Source organism: Rhinopithecus roxellana, chromosome 12 (genome assembly GCF_007565055.1).
Source record: "Rhinopithecus roxellana isolate Shanxi Qingling chromosome 12, ASM756505v1, whole genome shotgun sequence".
NCBI lineage: Eukaryota > Metazoa > Chordata > Mammalia > Primates > Cercopithecidae > Rhinopithecus > Rhinopithecus roxellana.
The window spans coordinates 85,852,132-85,879,396 of NC_044560.1; the positions used below are offsets into that span (position 1 = coordinate 85,852,132).

Below are 27,265 nucleotides of genomic sequence, written 5' to 3' on the forward strand. Positions count from 1 at the left end.
AGAAAAGTGATGAAAGATGAAAGTTACATCTTCAGAAATGTACAATAAAAATGCTGCTTCTCAAAACTTATGAGATACAGCCATGAAAGTATATAGATATAAGGGAAGTTACAGCCCTAACAGCACATGTTAAAACATAACAAATATTGAAAGTTAGGGATGAATTCAAGACGCACAAAAAAACACAAACACAGCAGATGAAAGAAAATAATCAAAAGTAGCAGAAGAAAGGAAATATTAAAGATTGCTCACCAAAACCAAACACTAGTTTTTTTAAAAGACAAATAAAATATAAATTTCAACATACTTTTTTTTCTTTCCCCCCCTTTTCTTTCTTTGACACAGGGTCTCACTGTCTCAAAGACAGGCTGAAGTACAGTGGTGTGATCAGAGATCATGGCAGCCTCAAACCCATGGGCTCAAGTTATCCACCTGCCTCAGCCTCCCCAGGAGCTGGAACTACAGATGCACACCACCAAGCCTAGCTAATTTTTGCATTTTTTTGTAGAAATCTGGTCTCACTATGTTGCCCAGGCTCATCTTGAACTCCTGACCTCAAGCAATCCTCCCACCTCAGCCTCCCGAAGTACTGGGATTATAGGTGTGAGTTACTGTGCCCAGCCTAAAAATATATTTAAATGATAAAATATACAAACCTCAGGCAAGGCTGATTCAAGAAAGAGAAGCAAGACATAAATATATGGTATTAGAAATAAAAAGGGAGCCAAGCACAGTGGCTCAGGCCTGTAATCCCAGGACTTTGGGAGGCTGAGGCAGGCGGATCACTTGAGGTCAGGAGTTCGAGACCAGCCTGGTCAACATAGTGAAAACCCATCTCTACTAAAAGTACAAAAATTAGCCAGGCATGGTGGCAGATGCCTGTAATCCCAGCTACTCGGGAGGCGGAGGTTGCAGTGAGCCAAGCTCGCATCACTGCACTGCAGCCTGGGCAACAGAGTGTGACTCTGTCTCAAAAAAAAAAAAAAAAAGAAGAAGAAATGCAAAGGGAGATATCAATATAGAGATGCAATAAATATTGATAACACATTTTAATACTATGAGAAAGAATATTTGTGCCAAAAACTTTGAAAACCATCAATTTTTATAAAATGTTTCCTTTTTTAGAAAAATATAAATCACCAAAATGATTCAAGAAAAAAAATAAAACCAGAACAGGTCAATAATCACTAAAGAAACTGAAGCTGTAATTTTAAAAGTCTCTCCTACCCGCAAAAGCCATCAGACCTAGATAATTTTATAGGCAACCTTTACCAAACCTTAAGGAATAGATAATTCTTGTCTTACAGAAATTGTTCCAAAGAACAAAAACACAGAGAAACCTACCAAATTCATTTTAGGAGCCTATCTTAGCTCTAATACCTGAATTGAATAACAATAAAAAATGGTAAGCTTATAATTATTATGATTTATCACTTATGATATGTTCATAAATATAAATGAATTAAAATTTTTAAGTAGCAACTGTTCAAAAATCTAATAATGTATATAAAAATAACATAGCAAAACTGTAACAAAATCCCCTAGAGCTCCATATACCTATTCTTTGTCTTTAGGCATGAGAACCCTGATTGTTAGCTATGTAGTTTACACCCTCCACATTGCTTCCCAGCTAAAAGACTATACACAGCCTCCCTTGCAGCTAGGTGCCACCATGTGATGAGATTTTAGCCAATGTAATGAAAGTGGTTGTGTGTAACTTTCAAGAAGTCTTTTTAAAAAGGAAGGACTGCATCCCTCTTCCTCTTTCCTCCTTCTCACTGGTCAGAATGCAGACATGCCTGGGGGAGCTTGAACTTGAGGTCCCTGGACATGAAGTGATGTACAAAATAGAAGGAGTCTGGAGTCCTTACATTGCACTCCCTACATCTAAGCCAGCTTTTTTTTTTTTTTTTTTTTTAATGAGAGAAAAACATACTTGTTTAAGACACTACTGAGGCCCTGTGACTCACAGCCAAATTTAATCCAAACTGACAATGGGATCAAGCAGGGTTTATCCCAGGAATGAAAGAATGGAAAATCCATTCATATAATTCACCATGTTACACATTGAAGGAGAAAAATCATGATCATCTAAATAGATTCTGAGAAAGCATTCAATAAAATTCCACTCATGTTCTCTATTTTAAAAAATAAAAATAAGATGCTTAGCCAACTAGGAATAGACAGGAATTTCCTTAACCTGACAAATGGTATCCATCAAAATATGTAGCAAACATCATCTTGAAAAGCATAGCCACTAAAGTCAATACTACTCAACAGTGAACAGAAGTCCTATTCAATGCAGTATTACAAGAAAAATAAATGAAAAATACAGATTTAAAAGAAATATCTTCATTCGCAGAAAAATAACTGAAGCCCATCATGATTTTCAAATAACCTATGAGACTAGTAAGAGAGACCTAATTCAGCAGCAACGTTACTGAATATAAAATCAACATACAAAACATAGAAAACCTAACAGTAGAGGCCAGGCGCGGTGGCTCATGCCTGTATTCCCAGCACTTTGGAAGGCCAAGGCGGATGGATCACCTGAGGTCAGAAGTTTGAGATCAGCCTGGCTAACATAGTGACACCCCGTTTCTACTAAAAATACAAAAAATTAGCCAGGTGTGGTGGCAGGTGCCTGTAATCCCAGCTACTCAAGAGGCTGAGGCAGGAGAATGGCGTGAACCCGGGAGGCAGAGCTTGCAGTGAGCTGAGATTGCGCCACTGCACTCTAGCCTGGAGGACAAGAGCGAAACTCTGTCTCAAAAAAAAAAAAACCTAACAGTGCTCCCACACACTAGCAGTGCCTAGTTGTAAAATACAATAGAAGAAAAACATCCCAATCACAATAGCCACCATACTGCAAAACACAATCACCTGTCTTCTGGATCATGAAAAATTCTCCTAACTAGCCTTCTCGTTTCCACTATTACTTTCTTCTTTCTTCTAATTCATTCTCCACTCAGCAGCTTGTGATCTTTCATGAACATAAGTTAGATCATGTTACACTCCTTTTTTAACCTTTTCATGGCTACTCATTACTCATAATTAGATTCCAAGTCCTTATCATGTCCATGCTCTGCATAACCTGCCCCCTGCCTGTTCTCCAATTAACTCCCTCCCCACTCCCCTGCCCTACTCCACACCAGCCACATCGGTGTTCTTTCAGTTCCCGATGCATGTTAAACTCTTTCCTGCCCCAACACCTCCACATGTGCTAGTCCCTCTCCCCAGAATGCTTTTCCCTCCAGTCATCACCTGAGAATTCTTAGTCAATCCTCAAGTCTCAGCTTAAATGTCACCTGCTTAATCTAAATAAGGTCCTTTCTCTCTTATCTCCTCCTTTTTTTCTTTCATATTCCCACCTAATGTGCAATAATATTCCACTACCTATTATATCATAATATGTAGTCATATTTTTAGTCAAGGATTATTCATTGCCTTGATTTCCCCCTAGGCCATAACTTCTGTGAAGGCAGGAGTCATGTCTTTGATGTTTCCTAAAGCATTTAACACAGTGCATAGGAGCTATCATACAACACGTGCTTAGTAAGTATCTGATAAATGAGTGAATCAATGAATGAATGACAAGAGTTTGCTGATTTAGCAAAAGCCTCAGCTAGAAGGCCTGCAGCACTCTTCCCAAGATTCAAGGGTTATCAGGAGGAATGTGGGGACCTCCCACCCCCATGGACCAATCTAGACAAGGAACCAAAAAGCCTCTAAAGGGAGTGAGTGGGCTTTGTGGTCCATGGGATAGCACTAGAGTTGGGGGTGGGCAGAATTCAAACCATAGAGTTGTATCCATCCATGACTCCCATCCCATCTCTCAGTAATTCAAGTCACAGATTTGCAAATTGGGTTTGCCACAAAATGCTGTTTTTCTGAAATCTTTGTGGCACAGTAAAAGTTTGGAGCATAGCAGCTTTAGAAGTCATGCAGGCAACCAGGGCAGCATTCTGCCACCCTCGATGAAGGCATTTATAGCCCCAGGAGCATAGAGAACTTCAGGGAGCCAAAGCAGAAGTTGAGAAAAATGGTGAATCCCATAGGAACACCAAAAAGACTTGATCAGGCACAAACACAAGACATCCCAAGGACATCCTAGAAATAGCTGGGGAAATCTGGGCGAAGGATGGCAACTGGGAATAGAGCTATGAGGAATCACTGCTAGTGGGACACTAGTTTTTTGTGTTTTGGGTTTTTTTTTTTTTTTTGAGACAGTCTTGCTCAGTCACCCAGGCTGGAGTGCAGTGGTGCAATCTCAGCTTGCTGCAACCTCAGGCTCTTGGGTTCAACCAATCCTCGTGCCTCAGCCTCTCGAGCAGCTGAGACTACAGGAGTGTGCCACCACGCTCAGCTAATTTTTGTATTTTTAGTAGAGATGAGGTTTTGCCATGTTGGCCAGGCTGGTCTCGAGCTCCTGGCCTCAAGTGATCCGCCCACCCTGGCCTCCCAAAGTGCTGGGATTACAGGCGTGAGCCACCGCACCCGGCCTGGGACACTAGTTTTATTCCTCTAGTCGTATGCCTGCGAAGCTCAGAATACCATGAAACCATTATGGCCAGCCCCTGGCAAGTTCCCACTCTTTCTCCCCATAGGCACCCAACAGAGAGGCCTCTTTCTGGTATCCTCTCCAGAGCTGGCAATGCTAATTCTTCCGTGAAAATTAAGGAGTCAATTAGTCTGAGGCCACCTAATGCCAGAATAGTGGCTGCTGGTAATTGTACTATCTCGGGTACACCACAGACTCAGGCATGTAATAGGTACCCCCGACTGGTTAAATGCTTGTGTGAGCCAAGTGAGGAGGAGTGTTATATCTGCCAGGGGCCCCTGAGAGGCAATCTTCCTGTTTGTTTCTTTTTGAGTTCACATACTTGTACACCACAGGATGTAATAAGGGATTGGCAGATCCTGTCATCCCCTGGAAAGGACAATTGCTGGAGTCCTGCTCTGCACCTACACGTAACCTTTCCCAACCTCTCCTTCCCTGCAACTGCTGTGGATCTCCCGTCTGCCTCTGAGCACCTGGGGTGGGCATGGGCACAAGAACTCTAGGTTTGATGACTCCCCTGGTGACATCTCTGTGGACAGCCTCTGTGGTTGCTCTGACCATCCTCTATAAAAAGGCTTGGTCTCACCTCCAGGAAAAGAGGATGTGCAGGGAGACTGGGCTAGTGGGGACACTATGCAGCCCTCTCTCTCTTCCTGTCCCCCAACAAAGCCTGGGCAGTCCCACCGTGACCTACCTCTTGTCCTCTTCCACCTGCACGCCGATGGAGTGGAACTCCCTCCGGCTCCTGTTCTCGGTGTCTGAATCTGAGATCGTCTCCACCTGGTGGCAGGGTGGAGGAGTCAGTGGCTGTGGCGAGCCAAGGTGAAAGCCCTTCCCGGGGAGAACGGCTAGCAATGGCTGCGCCCCAAGCCAGCTGGCAGGTCCTGCAAAGACCATCTGCCTGAACAAGATGAGAGACCCAGGCGGTCGGTCACAGGCCTCAAAGTGGCAACCACGGGGCACGGCCCTCCATCCCTCCATTAGCCAGGAGGATCGATGGTGCCAGGACGAGGAACGAGGGAGTGGGCGGAGGCTGGCTGGAGCAGCCCCGTCGATGTCTAGGCACGGGGCTCACTTGCAGCTCAGGGGAAGCCAGGAAGAAGGTCGATATATCCAGAAGGCCGCTTCCGGCCCCTCACCCCAGCCCCAACCCGCCAGGGTCCGAGCCCTTGTGGGCGCCTCCCCGTTCCATACCTGCACCCCAATGGACGGCCGCCACTTCCGCTGCCGCGCCAGGCTCCTCAGCTCCTCCCTGCCAGGGATGGTCTTGATGATGAGTGTGGGGGGCTTGGGGCTGGCCCGGGGCGGCACCGGCGCCAACTCCAAGGTGCGCGCACCCATGGCGGGGCCGTCCAGCCCGTCGGCGGAGCTGCAGCGCCGGGCGGGGCCCTCGGCTGCCGTGAAGCTCTCGTGCGCGGAGTCGGTGCTGCTCTGGGCGGTGATGGAGATGCGGGGCGGGGCCTGGCTTCCCGGCGGGATGGGGGGCGGGGCCTTTCTGAAGTTGAAGGCTGTGGCCGGCGCAGGCAGAGACGCAGTGCGTGAGGCTCGCGGCCCTGCCTGGGTCCTGGGCCCGCGCCCGACTACCACCTCAAGAGGCCCTACGGGACCCTGCAGCGGCTGCTGCACACACGCCAAGGGACGCTCTCCCCGTCATATCCGACCCCGGGAGCGAGCGATCTGCGCGGGGTCACAGCACAGTCGAGGGGATGGTCAGAACCCGGACCCAGGGCGCTCTCCAGCCTAGGGCCGGCCAGGGGCGGGGAGGTGTACTCACAGGAGCCGGGCCTCCCTGAGACAGCGGCAGGGGTAGCAAGGAGGGGCAGGCAGTCGTCGTCTTGAGAGCAGCCGGCCTGGATGGCCCGGAGGTAGCTGTGGCTCCGCATGCGGAAACAGCCGGGCAGGTCCAGGGCGTCCACGGCCTGGGACTCCAGCTCCCCAAACACGGACCCGCACACGGCCTCCAGCTGCTGGTTCAACTCATCGCTGAGCTGGGGGGCAGGGGGTCGGGAGGACAGTTACGAGGTGCTGGGAGGGGGTGGAAGTCCCTGGGGTGCTCTGCCTTGGGAAGACTTCTCTGTATCTGCAGAGACTGTGGGCGACTCTTCCACATTTGAACTAAAAGGAACCCACTTTGCAAACAAAGATGGGGTCATCTCTGCTCCATTCTAGCTCCCCAGGCTTGTCTTGGGGCCCAGTCTTTCCTCTAAATATTCCACCCCCACCCCCACCTCCACCCCACCTATGCCTCTTCCAGGTATCTGTCTGGCTGCACCCCAGGCTGCAGACCACCATGTTTTCCTCTCCACCTAGCCCCAGCCCCTGACGTTTCTCTCACCTGACCCCAACAGAGAGGACCAGGGACCTGGCATGCACCCTCCTGCCCAGTATGGGGGTGGGGACTACATGGAGGACACCTTTTATTGTATTAGTTATAATCCATTACATTACAAAATTGACTGAAAATTGATATATATATCCATTAGTTTCCGTCCTGCCACTTGGTATTTTATATGTATATTTATATTCTCTCTCTCTATATATATATAAAATACCAAGTGGCAGGACGGAAACTAATGGGTAAGTGATGGAGCAAAGTTATTAACCTACCAGTGTCCCGAGCTTTCCCCCACCTTCTACCCACTTACTCGGGTTCTGCCTTAACCTGTGGGCTCCTTCTCTACCCTCCCCCACTGAGGAAAGCTTAGCCATTGCTGGATGAGGTTCTTGGTTTTGTTTTTGGTATTTTGGTGGTGCAGAATCCATGGTGTTAAAAAAAAAAAAATTTAAAGCATGAAAAAAAGCAAAACAAAAATTTTGTTCATGGAACTGTGCCGCACACTACCACACGAAGACTAAATATACCACAGAGGTTGCAGCTTCATTCACATTACATGAGAAAACTGGTGCCAAGAAAAAGTAAAGACAGGAAAAGGTGCTACCAGAGGTAAGTGCTACCCCCAGAACACAGGTGACAAAGTCCTGAACATTGCTCAAGATGGGCACATATTTAACCCTGAGCTTCCAAGCAGGCAAAGCATCAGGGAGTATAGCCTCAGAGTTGCCTGTATGGGCTATGAGTGAGACCTCTCCAAGATTCAAGTGCTTGCTCTACCACTTCCTAGCAGAATGGCCTGGGAAAGTTAAAGTTTGGGGGCCTCAGTTTGCTCACCTGTCAAATGGGAGTGATAATGGTACCATCTTCATAGGGCTATTGAGGGGACTCAAAGAAAAACACGTGAGGCTTTTGGTACAGGTACTGGAACATAGTAAGCCCTCAGCTAGTGGCATGTGAAGGTCTCAGGGCCTCCCTAGTAAACACAGACCAGATGCCCAAGAGAACCACAACAATTCTTGTCCCTGAGACTAAGAGACAGTCATCCCCTGTGGATAATTATGTAGAGTCCATTGGATGAAGTCATGGACAAGGTCCTCGACAGCATCCCATGGCAAACGTAACAGCAAGTATCACATGGCTGCATCTTGTGACATCTCCCAGGAAAGATTCATGGCATTGTATTTATGTGCAGTCAACAGAGGCTCAAAGGAGTGGCCTGATCCATGTGTAAACTGCAGCTCAATGTTTCCATAATTCAGCCTCCAAAGCATAACGTGATTTTACTGGATTCTACTTCAAATAGAGCCATTTCTATTCCAATCTATTAATGGGCAAAAAGACCCAGAGAGGGCAGATGAATTGTCTAAGGATGCCCAGCTGGTAAGTGATAAAACTGAAATTAAATGTCATGCTTCCTGGCTCCCGTGTAAGGCTGATTGAGCAACAGAATCTCTTGGGGAGCTTGTTAAACCTACATTAACTCAGGCCCCACCCCAAGGATCTGAACCCAGGGTTAACGAAACACCTCTCTTGCTTTGGCTGCTTAGAAGCTCAGAGTCAAATTTGCTGGAGATTTAGATTCAGTGGTTTCAGTGTGGGCCCACTAATTAAAAAGAAGGATTGTCTGAACTTTTTGAAGCTTTTTCTAAAGGAGCCTCATTACAAGTGTATGGAAATCACAGGCCATGGAAAAATCAATCTGAGACCCCATAGAAGTTAAATTATCTCATACTTGACTGTCACAAGCCACACTTGTGTGACAGTTGTGGCTTTCACCATGATGCTCTGTCATCTACCTCTCAGTCTTTCTGTCTCTGTATTTCTGGGGCACCAAGGACAACAGTTGCCAGTGTATTTCCTAAAACACAGGAACTGAACTAAGTCCTGCTATTTCTGGGCTAGGCTCAAGACACTCCCCAACTAGAACAAATGCAGCCCAGAGTGTCCCTCTTGGAGCACAGGGGAGCTAATCTAACCCTAGCAGAAAGCACGCTGGTCTCGAGTCCAGACACCAGGGATGAAAGGAATCTCACTCTGTAGTATGTTTCTGTATCTCTAGCCCTCTTCTGTGTATAAAGCACTAGGCATAATATCTGGCACACAGTAGATGCTCAATAAACTTTAGCTAGTATTAAGCAACAAGAGGCTCTTAAATCAGTGACAATACCACTCAGAATGAGAAGTGCCTCTTTCCCTGGGGTTCTGAAGCTCTTGAACTCCCACCCACAGGCAATACTCACAACCAATTCTATCCAAGGCAGACAAAAAAGGGTGAACAACTCCCTGGGGTCATACACCTGCCAGCTCAGCTGGCCAAGAGGAGCTTCTGGGGTTCCAACAGGAGACCAGGACACAAGGAAAACACAGACTCAAGAGACTCTCAGAGAAATATTGCACCCAAGTTGATCTTTACTATCTTACAATTATAAAACTGTAACATTGTACTGTGAATGTTCCTATTATCCCTGCACTGACTTCCACCCTGCTTCCCTCAACACCCACTTACAGGAGAGTCAAAGTCAAAGGATCCTCTTGGGATGAGATCCTTAGCCTTTCTCCAAACCGGACTGAGAATCAGTAGGCATTTGCAAGCTCATGGCATATTTAAAGTAAAAATGCTTTGTGTCTAATTGGAAATTGTCCAGACTAGAGTTGGTGGGTCCAACAGGGGGCCAGGCAACATCCTGTATACTTTACATGTGTTATTTAGTTTAGATAACCTTTAGAAAACTCTCCCATTTCAAAACATTGGATAAAATATAACAAATGTTGCTTTATATGCATAGCTGAGCTCACAAGAAAGCGAGATAAGTCCCCAGGGGACAAAAGCAAATCAGAATATTAACTGTATGAGCCAATGCTGCAAACAGCCCAGTGGAGGCGGGAAGTGGGGGCAGGGGCTGTTGGTCTCAGCATTTTGGTAAAGACTTAGGTTTTAAACACCCACTTGGGCATAGAAGGAAGGCTTTGGGCCCACATGAAGCATGGAATTGGAAAGGAGAACCTGCATAAAGTTAGGAAAAGTGAAACCTTGGATGAAAATGTAGACTAGAATAAAAAAATTAGTCATCACCACAGGCTGATGACAAGGAAGCTCGTCTGAAGTACAGGGATGGCGGGAAGGGAAAAGAGGCAAATCCCCTAAGAGTCTGTACCTACAAGCTGGTCCTCACACAGCCATAGTACTGTGTATCTGCATGAACCTTCATGGGCCACACCCCCAAAATTAAAAATTAACATAAAATTGTCCCAACCCATGGATATTCTAACAGAAGCAACTGCAAAATATTTCCTGGGGAACTCACTCCTAAGCTGCTCATGCTTCTCACAGATAAATTTCCAATAAAGGTGAGTGTACTATGTGGGAGACAGCCTCTGACATAGCTCCTAATGATCTCCATCTCCTGGAACTCACACCCTTGTGTAATCCCTTTCTCATAAGTATGGACTGGACTTACTGGCCCACTTCTAATGAATGGAATATGGCAGACACAATGGGATATCACTTCTGAGATTAGGTTACAAACAGACCATGGCTTCCATCTTAGACACCTTTTCTTATTCTCTTTCTCTCAGAGCATTTGCTCTGGGGGAGGCAAGCTGCTATGCTGTGAGTAGCCCTATAGTGAGGCCCACATAGAAGAAATTGATGTCCCTGGTCAGTAGCCAGCAAGAATCTGTAGCCTGCCAACAGCCATGTGAGTGAGCATGGAAGCAGATCTTCACCCAGTCAAGCCTTGAGATGCTGCAGCCTTGGCGAAAACCTTGATTGCAACTTTGTGAGGCACTTGACCCAGTCGCACCCACAGCCGGGCTGCACTCAGGATCCTGACCCACAGAAACTGTGACACAATAAATATTCATTGTTTAAAGACACTACATTTGGGGATAACTTACATAGCAATAGAAAATACAAATTGTGACATAAACAAAAACCAAACTTTTATTGGGTTAAGCCATTGAGAATTCAAGATTTCTCTGTTATACCAGCTAGTGCTACCTCAGCTAAAACAAAATAACTTTTAAATGATGTTTAAAAGTTCTAAGCTTAAAAGATAAAACTGAAAACAGAAGAAAATAAGACTCTAAAGCAGGACAAAACTGTCAAAAACCACCATTTTATCACTCTGCAAATCAATAAAAGACATAGGACAAAGAAACATGTATTCATAAAAATTACTGAACTTTGGGTAAGAATAGCATGACTCTATAGTATCCTGAGGCTGCCCTCGTTCACCAGGTCCCCAACGCTATCAGTTGCAATACTTCAACAAACGTGGTGCCGCATGTGAAAAATCAGCTGCTTCACTGCCTCTGCCAGGGAGCTCCACTTAATTTGGAGCATTGCCAGTTATAATATCAAGAACAGGGAAGGCCGGCAGCACTGTTAGGCTGGGTTTCAGCAATGTTTGGGCCAAAAAATGGACTGGCAAACTAGCCAGGAATTTATCAGAAACTTCCAGGGGGTGAGACAGACCTAGGGAGTTTAATCAGCTCTCCACATATTTTGGGTTAACTCAAAGCTGGGTGAATGCACAGCAGAGAGCAGAGAAGCCTGAGCCACCCACACATCCCTAACCAACGGAGCCTATATACGTGTGCAGGGGAAATAAAAGAGTCTGGTGAAGAGTAAAAGCCAGGGTAGGTTTGAAAACAACCTGAACTTTGCCCTCCCCAGCTCACACGTAGAACTATAGGCAGAGAGAAAGTCTAACTAGGTTGAGGTTCTTGAGCACAACCTCCGAAAAATCTCTGGCTGAACACTAAGCTATGCAGATATGGAGGAACCCCCTAAGAAACAAGGCTTAAAAATAAAAATAAGAAGGAAATAAAACTGAACGGAAACATTAGAGGCCACATGCAGTAGGGAAGACAGATTTCACAGATTTCATTCACATTAACAAACAAATAAAGCAATAACAATCTTCAAGAGGAAAACATAAGAATCTAGAATTGCTACAATATAGTAGCTAAAATGTTCAGTATTTAACAAAAAATTATAAGATATGCAAATAAACAAGAAGGTATGCATATCCCCAAATGTTGGATTTATCAGACAAAGACTACAAAGCAGCTATTATGAATATATCAAAGAATTAAAGGAAACCATGTTTAAAGATTTAAAGGAAAGCATGACAACAATGACTTCATGAATACAAATCACAACAGAGAGAGAGATTAAAAAAGGAACAAATTGAAATTCTGGAGCTGAAGATTATAGTAACAAATTAAAAATTCAGTAGAGGGGGTCAACATAATAAATGATCAGTAAACATGAAGATGGATCTGTATAAATTATCCAGTATGAATAATGGAGAGAAAAAATATTAGACAGAAATGAACACAACCTCAGAGGCCTATGGGACAACATCAAGCATATCACCATACATGCAATGGGAGTTCCAGAAGGGGGAGGAGAAAAAAGAGAAAAAGGAAGAGATAGGGCAGAAAAGATATTTGGAGAAACAGTAGCCAAAAACTCTCCTTTTGTTTTTGTTCTTGTTTTTTGTTTTTTGTTTGTTTTTTTTTTAGAGATGAGGTCTCACTATGTTGCCCAGGCTTGAGTGCAGTGGCTATTCACAGGCACAATCATAACAATCATAGTGCACTACAGGTCAAACTCTTGGGCTGAAGCAATCCTCCTGCCCCCACTTCCCAAGGGGCTAGGGCTACAGGTGCCCACTACTGTGCCTAGCTACCAAATTTAATTAAAATTAAATTAAAATTAAATTTATTTTAATTTAAAATTAAAATTAAATTAAACCAAATTTAATTAAAATTTAAAATTTAATTAAAAAACAAAAAACATTAGAGATCAAAGAAGCCCAATGAACCTAAAGTAGGCTAAACGCTAAGAGAGCCATATTCACACAAATTATAGTTGAAATGTTGAAAGCTGAAAACAGAGAAAATCTTAGTAGCCGCACAAGAAGAACAATTCATTACATAGAGGGAAGCAACTCACTTTTCATCAAAAACAATGAACACCAGAAGGCAGTGGAATGGTATATTCAAAGTGCTGAAAGAAAAATAACTGTCAGCCAGGAATTCTATATCCAGCAAAACTATTCTTCCAAGATGAAGTAAAAATAACATTTCCAGATGTTACTGAATAATTGTAGACTGAATAATTTATTGCCAAGAGACTTTTATTATGAGAAGCACTAATGGAAGTCCTTCAGGCTAAAAGGAAAGGAAAGTAACACCCAATGGTAACTCAAATACAGAAGAAGAAATAAAGAGCACCAGAAATGGTAAATATGTGAGTAAATACAAGAGCCTCTATAAATATATTTTCCTCACTTCCTCTCTTAACCTCTTTAAAAGACATAAGATTACACAAAACACTTATTATAATACCAATGTTTGTTTATAACAAGTGTTAGGTTTAAAACATATATAGGTAATATATGACAGTAATAGCACAAAGGGGGAAAACGAGTTATATTAGAGCAATGCTTCTATATTTTACTGTAATTATATTTTGATAAGCTAGGATATACATTGTAATTCCTAGTGCAATCACTAAGAAAGTAACTCAATTTGTATAGTAAAAAATTAACAAATAAATGTAAATGGTACACTAAAATATTTATTGATTTAATACAAAAGAAGACAGTAAAGAAGGAACAGAGGATCAAAAAATAATATGAGACAATCCAACCACATCAATAACCACATTAAGATGTGAAGGCCTGGCTTTCAGGTTCATGCCTGTAATCCCAGAACTTTGGGAAGCCAAGGTGGGTGGGTCCCTTGAAGTTTTGAGACCAGCCTGGGCAACATAGTGAAGTCCCATCTCTACAAGAAATACAAAATTAGCTGGGCATGGTGGTATGTGTCTCTAGTCCCAGCTACTTGGGGAACTGAGGTGGGAGGATTGATTGAGCCTGGGAGGTCAAGGCTGCAGTGAGTCACGTTCATACCACTACATTGTAGCTTAGGTGACAGAGAAAACCCTGCCTCAAAAACAAATTAAATAAATAAAATAAAACATGAATGGACAAAACATTCATTCAAAACGCATAGTGATAAGATAAAGCAAAAGAAAAAAAGAAAAAAAAGAACCATTAGGTGCCATGTACAAGAGACATACCTTAAATCTGAAACACAAACAGTTGAAAGTAAAAGAATGGGGAAAAGATACACTATGCAAATTATACCATGAGAGAATTTTCCAGAATTGAAGAAAAACATGAATCCACAGATCTATGGAGCACACACATGAACATATCATAGTGAAACTGCAGAACGATAAAATCAAAGCAAGATCTCAACAGCAACCTGAGAGAAATTAAAACTACCTACAAAGACAATCGGGTTGATAGCAGACTCCTTAATGGCAACAACAGACAGATGACAAAAGAATATCTTCAAAACACTGAAAGAAAATAAATGTTAAGCTAGAATTCCCACAATAAGCTAAACTGTATCAAACAGTATGGGTAAAATATATTTTTTGTTAAAGTTCAAGTTTGCTACTAACAGATATTCACTGAAAAAATTACCAAGAATATAGGAGGAAACAATGAGATGTAAGGGGGTAAAGTGAGGAGTAAAAAAGGTAGAGATGTGAGTATATATAATCAAGAGCTAATAATATAAAAAGTAACAATAATAATGGAGACTAATTTGACAGGTTAAAAGGTAGAACTAAAATACTGGGCAATAAGTCCACATAAGAAGGGAAGAAGTCAAGGAAATTAAAGTGTCCTAAGATCACTTAAGTATTTGAGGTGATGGGCATGTCAATTCACTTGATTTAATTATTCCACATTGTATTCATAAATCATAACATTACTTTGTACCCCATAAATATATACACCTACAATTTATCAATGTATAATAAAAATTAAAAGTAAAATAGGCCAGGCATGGTGGCTCACGCCTGTAAACCCAGCACTTTGGGAGGCCAAGGCGGGCGGATCACGAGGTCAGGAGATCGAGACCATCCTAGCTAGCACAGTGAAACCCCGTCTCTACTAAAAATACAAAAAAAAAACAATTAGCCAGGTGTTGTGGCGGGCACCTGTAGTGCCAGCTACTCAGGAGGCTGAGGCAGGAGAATGGCGTGAACCTGGGAGGCAGAGCTTGCAGTGAGCTGAGATCATGCCACTGCACTCCAGCCTGGGTGACAAAGCGAGACTCTATCTCAAAAAAAATAATAATAATAATTAAAATAATAATAACAATAAAAATAAAATAAATACTGAAAGAAACCAAAGAAGAACTTAATGAATGGAAATACATCCAATATTCAAGGACAATAACACTTAATATTGTTAAGAATACAATACCCCATCTATACATTCAGGGCAATCCCTTCAAATTCCCAACTATATTTTCTTATAGAAATCAACAAGCCTACCCAAAAATCATGTGTGTATGCAAAGGAAACACAAAACACAAAGCAATCTTTAAAAGGAGTAACAAAATCGTGTAATTTCAACTTACCAAAATCAACACTTACTACACAGTTACAGCAATCAAAGCATGTGGTAATAGCATAAAGATAGGTTCATGCAGACCAATGGAATAAGTTTTAAGGTTCATTAATAAACACATGCATTTACAGTAAATTGATTTTGAAAAAGAGGCCAAGAAATTTCAATGAGGAAAGAAAAGCCTTTTCAACAAATGATGCTGGGAAAATTGGAAATCCACATTCCAAAAGATAAAGCTGGACCCCTAACTCGAATCACACACACACACACACACACACACACACACACACACACATACTACTCAAAGTGGGTCATACATCTAAATATACATGTTAAACTACAAAATGCTTAGTAGAAACATTAGAGTAATTTTTTGTGATCTTGCATTAGACAAAGATTTCTTAAATTTTGCACCAAAGCACAATCAAGAAGAGAAAAATTGATGAATTATGCACCATCAAATTTAAAATGTTTTTTCCTCCAAACAGCAACATAAAAAATATAAAAATACAAATCACTGAATGGTAGACACCACACCAGCTGACAGCTTGATCAGATTTCTAGCCTCCAGAATTGTGAGAAAATAAATTTTTGTTGCCAAAAAAAAGAACAAGAAGGGAAGAGGTCATCAAAATCAAAATGTCAGCCAGGTATGGTGGCTCACGTCTGTAATCCCAGAACTTTGGGAGGCCAAGGCAGGTGGATCACCTGACGTCAGGAGTTTGGAACCAGCCTGGCCAACATAGTGAAACCTGTCTCTACTAAAAATACAAAACAATTAGCCAGGTGTAGTGGTGCAATTATTCGGGAGGCTGAGGCAGGAGAATTGCTTGAACCTGGGAGGCGGAGGTTGCAGTGAGCAGAGATCTAGCCACTGCACTCTGACCTGGGCAACAGAGCCAGACTCAGTCACACACACACACAAAAAAATGTCCTAGGGTCTCTGCATTGTTCAGGAGGAGTACAGAAAAAACTGTCAGCTTCAGTCATTAAGTCAAATATGCATATGAAAATTATAAGGGTAACCACAAAGAATAAAATAGGATATATAACTACTAAACAGTATGGAATTTGGTGGGGAGAAGAATAAAGAAAACTCAAACCAAAAGGAGGCAGCAAAGGAACAGAAAAGCATCAGCCCGAAGGCAAGATAAATAGAAGTCACAAAATAAGATGATAGAAATAAATCCAAGAGTTAGGGCCAGGGTCATCACAGTACCCTAGGTTTAGGCCAAGGGGTAATCACAGATTATCAGTAATCACAATAAATATAAATGTACTAAACTCTCAAGCAATTATCAGAATGGATATAGGTAAAATGTAGCTATAATTATTTTCAAAAAATATACCCGAGACGTAGACAAAAGGCTTTAAAGTAAAAGATGGAAAAAGGTGTTCTAGGCAAATACTAAACAAAAAAAAATAGACTTAAGGGGAAAAAAAGTATTATGAGACATAATAGGGTGACATCTCTAGTGCTTTAAACTTATTTCATCTTCTATAAAGCAAGAATAAGAAGCCATACCTCCAGGCTAAATATGTCAAGTATATGTGATATTAGATAGTGCAAAGTACTAAGAATAAGGAAAAAGAGCAGGAGGAAGAAGGCGGAGAAGACCTCAACAATGACAGCACAGGGAAGGGGAATAGGAAATGTTGGAAGGGGGGCATTAAATTAAAATTTTAGAACCTTTGGGAAAAGACCTGAAAGAAGTGAGGAAGTGATCCATGGGAGTGTCTGGGAAGGTGACACCCAGGCAAAGGTAGTGGCAAATGCAAAGGCCCTAGGGAGTCTAGTGTGGCTGGAGTGGGAGGGAGGGGAACAGCATTAGAAGAGGAACTCAGAGGCAGCTCCACTCCAGCGAGGTCACCAGGTCATGCAGGCCTTGAAAGCCATGGTTAGGTTCCTGAGTTTACTCTGAGCAAGGTGAGGGTTTTGAGCAGAGGAGTGAGTGAGTGTGATTATAGTTTTTAAAGATCATGCGGGCTGTAATGAGAGAGGATGAAGTGGAGCAAGAGCAAATACAGGAGACCAACTAGAAGGCATTGCCATCATCCAGACAAAAGGACATGGTGCCTGGAAGAACCAGTAGCAGTGGAGGTGGTGAGAAGCGGTTGGATCCTGGATATATTTTAAAGGTGGGACCAGCAGGATTAGCTGAAGGATTGGAGGTGAATTGTGAGAGAGAGAGTGGTCAAACTGACTTCAGGCTTTTAAACCAGAGCTTCTAGAAGGATAAAGTTGTCATCTGAAATGGAGAATTCAGAGGATAGAGCAGCAACTGCGGCAGCGAGAGACAGGAGGGGATTGTGGAGGGTGCGGGTATCAGCAGTTTAGTTTTGGACATCTTAAGTTTGAGATGTCTACTAAACATCCAAATGAGATTTCAATGCACAGTTAGACATATATGCCTGGCATTTACGGGAGAGTTTGGGCTGGAGATATACATTTCGTAGTCATTAGGCTCTCAGCCATGAGCCTGGACAAGATCACCTAAGGAGTAGGTATAGAGAGAAGTCCAGGGGCTGAGCTCTAGAAAACTCCAGTGTTCACATCCTGGGGAGTTGCAGAGGCACCCAAGACACAGACTGAGGATAAGCAGCCAGGGAGAGAATCCAGGAGAATGTAGAGGGCGTGGTGTCCTCCAAGCCAACCAAGTACAGTCTTTCAGGAAGGAGGGAGTCTTCAACTGTGTTACATGTGACTGATGGGCCAGCTAAAATGAGGGCTAAGCATTTAACTCGTGGGTTTAACAACATAGGCTGGTCTGATGTAAAAAGAGAGCTGTGCCAATCAGATTCCCTGGTTCAGGCAATGGAAGAGGAATACTGAGAGACTGCAGCAGCGAACAATGGGAGCCAATGTGGATGGTCTTTTGCATTGCATTTTTTCCCCAGCATACAGTAAAAATAGCTAACCTTTATTGAATGCTGGCTATGTGCCAAGAACACTATTATGATGCCTATTTTTAAAAAGGGAAAGTGGGGCTCAAGAAAAGTCAAGTAACTTGCCCCAGGTCACTCAGCTGGTAAGTAGCCAAGCTGGAATTCAACCCCACCTCATGTGTTTAATTACTAAACGGCGCTGCTTCCGTCTAATTAAAGGGAAAGTCTGTACTTAGATATGGAACTCACATTCTCAAATGCCATTTTCGGGCCAAGTACCTTGTGTTTGCATACATTTTCTCACGGAACTCTCACAAAACCCCTGCAAAATAACTGTCCCTACTATTGCCATTTTAAAGACGAGAAACAGAGGTGTTGAAAAGTAAGGTCTCTTGCTTGTGGTTCCTCAGGACAGAGGGGCAGGGTGGCAGAATTCAGGCCCAGATCATGTCTGAGACTGTAGCTTGGCCTGTACCCTGTCTGTACAAATCAATCCTACCTTTTACATAGAGGCAGGGAGGAAGCAATCGGGCCTGTGGAGAGCCCCAGGGCACTGGAGTTGCCCTTACAAGCTCATCACTTTGAGGACACTTGGTGGGTTTTAAGGCTGTCATTCTCTGAGACTCCCAGCCTGAGTCAGCTCCAGGAGTCCTAAGGCAGGTTTCCCAGTTTCCCCAGAGCCAGGCCTGAGCTCTCTCCATGGGCAGACCCTCTGATTTTAAGTCCTAAGCGGAGCAAGGGATTGAATCCCCTTTTCACTCTTTCCTCCAGGCATACTGGGCCTCTCCCTTACCTGTCCAGTGGTGAGGGAACGGCTGTAGCCAGGGATGGAGCTCCGGGGGTGGATCCGGGGTGGGACACAGCAGCTGGGAAGGTCAAAATTCCAGAGTCAGAACAGTGGACTGCTAGGAGGTGGGGGAGGGGAGATAATAGCACTGGGGCCCCTGAGCAAGTCCTATTCCTCAGAACCCCCAAAGAGAGATCCCTTAGGAGACCCTGGGTAAAGAGACTCCCAAAGAGGCACCAGAGAAGGACTCCCACCAAGACCCTCCCTTTATGTGGACCAGAGTGAGACACCCCAGTTGAATCCTAAGCAGGACTACCTGACTTTCACCCACTCTACACACATCTCCCGCAGGAATCCAGCATCAGCCTCCCGACCCCGCACCCCCCGGCCCTCCCTGTCCTTACTTGATCCTGGCCTGGTCCACGCTGGAGGAGCGACGGGTGGTGAAGCGTCGGGCGACTGCTTTGGGAGATGTCTTGGGGCTGCCGTCTGAGTCTCCGCTCTCCTCATCCCCCATGGCTTTGATGTAGCTGCCGCTCCGCATCCTGCGGCAGGGGATCTCCCCATCCTTGCCACCAGTGGGGTAACCCCCCCAGTCATCTTGCGGCACCTGCAGGAACAGGGGCCTCTGTCTCTCAGACTTGACCCTAGTAAATCTAGAGGCCAGGACTCTTTCCCCACTGCCAGTGGGAGGTGCTCTGCCCTGGCTTGGACAGGCACAGTCAGGTACATGCAGAGGCAGAAGGGGAGGGTCTCAGGCTGTCCCCCTCCCTTACAAGAGACACCTCGTCATCCTCCACAGACCTTCTGCACTTAATTAAGGGCCACCTAGAGAGTCTGAGGGAGTGACATGCCAGGCGTCAAGCGGTTGATGATCAGAGGCCAAAGTGACCTGTGTCAATTCCATGCCCGGCAGTCAGGCATCACCTGACCTCAATCAACCTTCTACCCCTCCTTTTCCTTCATCCTTTCAACCTGCTTACATTCCAAATCCTCTCTCCTTCCCCGCTGTGGGGAGCCACAGAGGGCTTCATGCAGGGCAGTGACATCAGATTTGTGTTGCAGAAAGAGCTCTCCCACAGTCCAAACAGAGGCTGGACTGTGGAGGGCCAGGAGCAGGGCAGAGGCTCAAGTGGTGAGAGGACGACCAATTAGGAGGCTGACGCTGTTATCCAGGCAAGAGATGATGAGGCCTAAATTAAGACAATGACAATGAGGGGGAAGAGAAGGAGATGGAAATGAGAGGTGTTAAGGAGCATCAGTGAGCCTGATTAGACGTGGGGGATGAGGGGGCGGGAGGAGTCGAGGATGACTGCCAGGCTGTTGGCTGAGGACCTGGAGGAGGGTGCTGCCGCTCACTGAGCCATAGAACCCCAGAGAAACAAGTCTGGGAAAAGGTGGTAGGGTCGGGGTTGAGCACCTTGAGCTTGGCATAGAACTGTTGAGCAGGTGGTTGGATGTTTGGTTCTGGGATTCAGTGGGGAGATCGGGGTTGGAGGCGGACATGTGGGAGTCATGGGCGGCAGCTGAATCCATAGCAGTGAATGAGACAGCCCAGGGGAGAGAAGAAGAGAGATGAGCAGAGATCCACTGACATTTAAAAAGGGACTGTGAAGAAAGGAAGAGGAGCCTGTGAAGTCACCTGAGAAGGAGTGGGCAGAGGGGTAGGAGGGAAGTCAGGAAAATGCCATGTCATAGAAACAGGAGACATTTCAAGAATAAAGGGAGTCGATTATGTCAAATGCCACAGTGCGTTCAGAGGTTAGTAACTCAGGCTCGGGAGTTAGAAGATTCATGTGCAATTCTGGCCCCATCACTTGCTGGATAGGTGAACTTAAGCAAAACGGATTAACCTCTAAGTGTCAGTTTCCTTGTCTGCGAGTTGGTCGTGATACTTATGCCTACATCGGAGGGTTGGTGGCAAAGATAAATGAGCCAATAGAGAGTTTCCAGGACATAGAAAGTGCTCAATAAATGGTAACAATTATTACAGGCACCGAAAAGTACCTTTTGAAGACAGCTCTCAAGAGATCATCTGTGGCCACTGCCAGGGCATGTCAATGACAGGGAGTGTGGAAATTAGACCACAGTGAGGGAAGAATTGAAGGGAAGTGAAGAAGAGGCGTCTATGCTCTAAGAACTTGATTATGAAGGACATGGAAGGTGGGATGGAGCTGCAGAAATATTTTTTAGGATGCAAGCGACTTTGGACATGTTTTCAGGATGACAGAAAGAGCCAGTAAAAATAGTCTTTAAACCTCAGAAGGGAGGAGAACAGTTCAGGGATGGAGGGGGTCATGAGGAGATGGGCTCAAGCCCTGGAGGAAGGATCAGCCTGGGATGGGTGGTCCCAGCTTTTCCTATGAGCCAAGGAAGGGGATGAGCGTGGCTGGGAATCTGGATGTGTCTAGAGAGATGCTGTCAGGAAGCTGAGGGAGTCTGTGATGTCAGCCTACACTTCGGAAAATGAGGTGTAAGTGAAGACGTGGGGGAGAGGACTGGAGGAGGTAGGGAGGATTTAAAACCCTTGTTGTAAAGAACAGGTTAAATGGGGTAGGGATGGGAGCTCCAAAAGGGGTAACACCTCAGAGACAGCATAGGGTTCAGGGGAAAGGTGGAGACTCTGGGGATGAGAAGGAACCCACGGGGAGGAGGAGGCCTCTTCGAGGGGCTGGGGCTCAATCGGAAGATGGGAAACAAAGAGATGAGACTCCATAAAGAAACAGGGGCTCAGAGTGGACAGAGGGATTCTGGAAGAGGCTTAAGACAAAGCCGGTATCCAGTGGGAGAAACAGGGCTTCAACAATCGGATTGGGAGTCCAACAAAGACACCTGGCCGCATGTGGCCAGTCTCCCCTGCTTTTGTACCAGGGGAGCACGAGGCTTTCTGGAGGGTCCCTGTAGCTCCTTGGTTCTTCCCCACATGGGCTCAGACATCCCAGTCCTCAGATACCCTGGAACTCCAGACCGGAGGGATCATTCCCCTTCCCCATTCTCTACAGAGAGCAGCAGGCAGGTGGAGAGAGGCAGGCCAGCAGATGGGAAGGCCACACTGCAGGGTTCCCACTCTAGCCACTGCAGAGCTCCTCACTCCTCTGCAGGACACTGTGAGGTGCATGTTAAAAAGGAAGCCCCCAGGGAGGTCAGGGCAGCCCTGGAGAAGCAGCAGGGAGCAGCAAAATGGCAGCGAGTCTTCAGGGATGGCAAGGAGTCGGCTATGGGGGAGAAAGGATGGGTGTTCCCTCCCTGGACCCTTCAGTTCCCAGCTTAGAGCACCTCCCTACCCAGGGAGGGGGCAAACTAGGCCAATCCAGAAGTCCTGAATCCAGAAGTCCCTTCTTATTTGCTCTGTGGCCCTATGTGCTCCCTTGGGCCTTCATGAGTTCTCCAGGAGAGCCCTAACTTGTGCACAACTTACCTAGCAAGGCCAATGTCCCACAAAGACACATGCAGACTCTGTTCTCCACACCTTTGAACATGTTGTATGGTCTCTTCCCAGAATACCTTTAGTCGGCACTCAACAACTGCAACTCCTCCACCAAGATTCAGCTCAGGGGACATTCCTCACCCAGGTCGGTGAGGTGTCTCCTCTGTGTTCCCAAGAAGCCCAGGGCTCTCTCCTATCACAGCCTCATCACGCTATATTCTATCTGCTTCCTTGTCTATTCCCACTGTACACTGTGAGCTCCTCACAAGCAGCATCTGTATCTTCATCTTTGTATCCACAGCACCCAGGAAATGCTCATTGAATAAATAGATCCGTATCAACTATGTGGAATGCAGAAATACACTGAACCTCCAGAATTTATATTGACTTTTTCTCCTAAAATTATGGCATGACTTAAGAAAACGATGTGGGCTAGATGAGGCTGGGGTGAAGTCTCCATAAAAAGTAGGAATCAGAGCTCCTGGCCTCACCTGCAGAGACCATAGAGATGGCAAGAAAAGATGAGAACAGCATGCCAGCTATCACCTGCACTATCCACTCCCAGGAGGCCCTGCCTGAATTGTATCAGGGCTGAAATCCAGTTTGTCCCCTAACCTAGGAAAACACATGAGACACATGAAACTCCCAGGACCCCTCCACAGCTTCGGCTGTCCCACCACAGGTACCCCGGAATGACAAACTTCAGCAGAGGCACATTCTGGAAATAACTGATCTTCATATTCAAACATGTGGGCCACCCGGATTATAGCAGAAAAGAGGGCTGGAGAAGGCTTTGGGGCAGGAGAACTGCTTTCCAACTGCTGACCTTCAATCTTAAGAGCAGCCACAGCTAAGGTGCACCTCAGTATCCTGTCCACTGCCTGTCCTCAACTTCATTATGCCTTCAACCTCCTAAGACAGAGATCAGCACAGCCTGTCCAAAACAGTAAGTCAAGGGGAAGTCTCCAGGGACTGACACATCATTAGAACAGAAGGGCCCTTCGTTGCACAAATAGGGAAAGTGAAGCCCCAAAGGAGCTCAGAGTGACCCAATGGGGCAGGGCAGAGCCTCCCAGCATCCAGGCCCTCCATCACAGGGACAGCTGGCTCTCACCCAACACTTTCCACTGCTCCCTGGTTGACAAGACTGGTGAAGGCTGAGGATCCTGTTCCCCAACCCCCAAAAAGCCTCACCTGCAGATAGTGATAAGTCCTGGCTTTGGCCTTGGTCTCCGGACCCAGGAGCCCCTTGCCTGGCCCGGCCCCCGGGTATCCATCCCGGCCCTGGCTGACCATCATGGTATGCCAGGCACTTCGCTTGACCGACTGTCCATCCAGTGACATGGACATGCCAGTGCAGGCAAGGCAGCGGCCTTCCGACCCGCCCGAGCGCCCCTTGAAGCTCAAGTCCCGGTAGGACCCATCTGGACCCTCCAGGCAGAAGGGACCACCAGGCTCCCCAGGGGGCCTGCCACCCGCCAGGAAGCCGCTATCACTGTCCAAGTTGTCATCGGAGCTCCACCAGCCTGTGGACTTGGCCTGATGCCGCCCATCCCCCTTGCGGTCCTTGCTCTTGCTCCTCTTGCCGTGCCGGGACTGGTGGTGGTGGTGATGGTGGTGGTGATGGTGGTGGTGGGAGGTGTGGGGGCCTCCAGAGCCTGGGCCAGGGTAGCTGTCTCCTCCAGAGCCACCTCTTCCCTCAGCCTTGGGCCCATTATAGTCCCGCTTCCCTGGCGCCTCCAGAGAGTGGGACTTGGCAAAGAGCTTCTGCACAGAATGAACCAGGTGCCGGATGCGGCTAGGGCTCTCGCTGCGGGGCTCTGGGGCAGTGCCAGTCCCTGGCGCTGGCCCGGGCCCTGCCCCTGCTGGCCCTCGCTGGTATGGTAGTGTGTGGAAGCCATCTTGTTGAACTGGCAACTGCTTTTCAAACTGATCCAGGAGTGTAGGAGGCAGGCGGGGGGCACCCTTGCCCTGTGGGTGGCCCACACAGTCTTCACAGGTGTCGAAGGGGCTCTGGCCAGGGTACATCCTGGGGAAGGTGCTGCTACCCCCCCCAACCCCGGCCCCCCCTGGCCCTCCCTCAGGGCCTACCGACGGCCCCTCACTCAGGCTCAGGGGCCCTTCAGGAGAAATGTGTCCCAGGCCAGCTCTCGGGGCACAGAAGCGGGGCTCAGTGGAGAAGGCCTCCCTGGAGCCCAGCAGGTATGGGGCCCTGGCAGCTGGGCCCACGTCCATATGCTGCTGGTCAGCAAAGCGGGCTGGGCGGGGATGGCTGCCTCGGTCGCCATGGTAACCCCTCATGGCCTCAGCAAAGGCTCTTCATAGTCTTGGGGGCCAGGCCCCAGGAACCTCCTGGAAAAATAGGGAGAAAAGGTATTTGAATTGAACAGCCCTCTTCACCTAAAACCATCTTTTATTAGGCATCCTTGTATCCCTTTAGGTAATACATATCAATTTATTATGATTAATTTTACTATCCTCCCACAAATGGACTAAAAACTCCTTTAAACAGTCATAATAGACAGATAGACACTCAAGGGCACAAAGTAATCCCATCATTCAACGAATGCCGCAAATCCGATAAATACTTATTCACAGGAGGATATTCCCTCAGTCAAATGGGTTTTTAAATGTCCTTAGAGACTGGGCACAGTGGTTCACACCTGTACTTCTAGCACTTTGGGAGTGCAAGACAGCAGGATCACTTCTTGAGCACAAGAGCTCAAAGCTGCAGTGAACTATGATTGTATTATACCACTGCACTCCAGCCCAGGCAACAGAGCAAGACTTGGCCTCTAAATTTATATATATACATATATTTGTTTGTTTTTATATTTGTAAATATATATTAATAAATATTTATAAATGCATATATATAGAAATATTTACATATATACATAGATACACATTTATTTGTAAATATATAGATATACTTTGGGATGTGTGTTTATGTGTGTGTGTGTGTCCTTAGATTACCAAAAACAAAAGAATACCCAGGGAGACATAAAATATTCAAAGGAACCAGTCTTTAGGTGAACTAGCTTTTAACAAGCTGGCATTAGGCAAATAGATCCACAGCCACATATCTACCCCAACCCTGCCCTACACCCCACTGTTGCAAGAGCCAGGCCTCAGGGTCACAGCTCCCAGCTGCTGTGAACAAAGAGAACACTGGACCCAAATCTACATATCCAGCACCATCCCACAGAGCAATCCCTCCCCTTCCTTCCACACCCTGTGCATTCCATCTGGCCGCAGGTTCCTTCTCCCTCCCCTGTGGACTGAAATAAGGAGAATCTGAGATGACTCTTCCTCCTTCCTCTTCTGGGTTCCAAATATTTCCCCCATGAAATTACCCCTTTTGCCTTTTACTCCCCACCCTCCACTCCCATTCCACTGGAGAGGAATCATGAAGGAGGAAAATCCGTGAAGAAGAACAGCAGCTACACAAAGTAGCATCTGAATCCTAAACTGGGATTGGAACCCAGGAGTTCCTCCTCCCAGGAACAGAGGGAATGCAAGACAGGAAAGCGATGGAGAAAAAACTCAGGAACCAGTGCTCCTGGCCTCCATCCCAGGTTTGCCAAGGCTACAGGACAGAGAGGTCAGCTCTCAGCAAGAGCTGCCTCCAATCAGGACTCCAGGAGCTGCCAGGATAGGAGCTACGGCAGGAGGGAGTGACAGCAGGAGGGACAGGGACAGAGGAGCTGGCAGACGGTGCCCTCCCTCATCCTCGACCAGGCTCCTGGGCCATCTGCTGACTAGGAGGGATGACAGCCTCAAAGGCTCCAGACAGCGGCACCTCCGAGACTCATTCTCTTTCTCCCTGCCACCACCTCCCCACACCCACCTTTCTTCAGATCCTGCCCATCTCTCATCTCCTACTATTTCCCAAGTACTTGCTATATACCAGGTATTGTGCATACCTGATACTCTCTAATCTCACTGAAATCTTGTAATGCAGATATTATCCACACTTACCCATGAGAAAATTGAGCTCAAAATGGTGAGGTCACACAGCCAGTAAGTGGATGAGTCACTTTGAATCAAGATTCAAACCCATTATTCTGGCATGAGAACCTGAGTCTAATCCCCGCTCCCAGACTCTTCTATCACTCACCATCCAGGGTGTCCCATCCTTGATGTCAGGATCCCCACCACCAGGCAGAATCCTAACTTCAGAAGGCTCAGGACCACTGGCTCCTGATGGAAAAGAAAAGGATGGTAAGCAAAAGGGGAGTGACGTTTTCCCACCGTCCTCAGAGGACTGGTCTCTGGCCCTGACAGTTTCCCTTCCCAACCCCCCCAAACCAGGACTGATTGGATCCGCCATGATGCAGAGCCTTTGAACCCCCAGGGAAATGAGGTTGGCTTCATTATTCAAATACATGCAAATGAGCTTACAGGTTGGACTACCTCCAACTGCAGGTGTTTGTGGGATCTGTCCATGGTGCTGAGCCACTGCATTTTTTTTTTTTTTTTTTTTCCATTGCCCTCAAATATGATTCCATTCCACAAACATTTGTTGAACAGCTACCATAAGCAAGAGAGTGAGAAGTGTACAGAGGTGATTTCAGAGTGGTCCCTGTCCTCAAGGGGTTTAGAGTCTAACAGGGGAACAACCTCTCACGTGACAGAGTTATTTCAGGCCACTTTATTTTTGCACAAACTGTACCCTCCTCCTAGAATTTCCTTTCATCCACCTCAAAGCCCTCCCCTTGGCTAACACTTACTCATATTAAGCCCCACCTTCCCTTAAAGACTTTCTGTGCTCTTATTCTAGGTTATGCTCTTTATCGGGCTTTTATAACACCCTGGGTGTCCC

General features: G+C 46.0%; 1 protein-coding gene across 1 annotated transcript in view; it reads right to left on the reverse strand.

Moving 5' to 3' along the window:
* DLGAP3 (DLG associated protein 3) overlaps positions 1 to 27,265 on the reverse strand; it is a 68,108-nt gene that overhangs the window by 18,947 nt on the left and 21,896 nt on the right. The window contains exons 2-8 of the mRNA XM_030913701.1: positions 26,561 to 26,643; positions 23,635 to 24,792; positions 19,418 to 19,623; positions 19,020 to 19,092; positions 6,336 to 6,549; positions 5,756 to 6,069; positions 5,256 to 5,341 (exon numbers count right to left, since the gene is read on the reverse strand). Of these exons, the coding sequence (XP_030769561.1) occupies positions 5,256 to 5,341; positions 5,756 to 6,069; positions 6,336 to 6,549; positions 19,020 to 19,092; positions 19,418 to 19,623; positions 23,635 to 24,741 (2,000 nt within the window). The 5' untranslated portion in view covers positions 24,742 to 24,792; positions 26,561 to 26,643. The remainder of the gene's footprint in view (positions 1 to 5,255; positions 5,342 to 5,755; positions 6,070 to 6,335; positions 6,550 to 19,019; positions 19,093 to 19,417; positions 19,624 to 23,634; positions 24,793 to 26,560; positions 26,644 to 27,265) is intronic.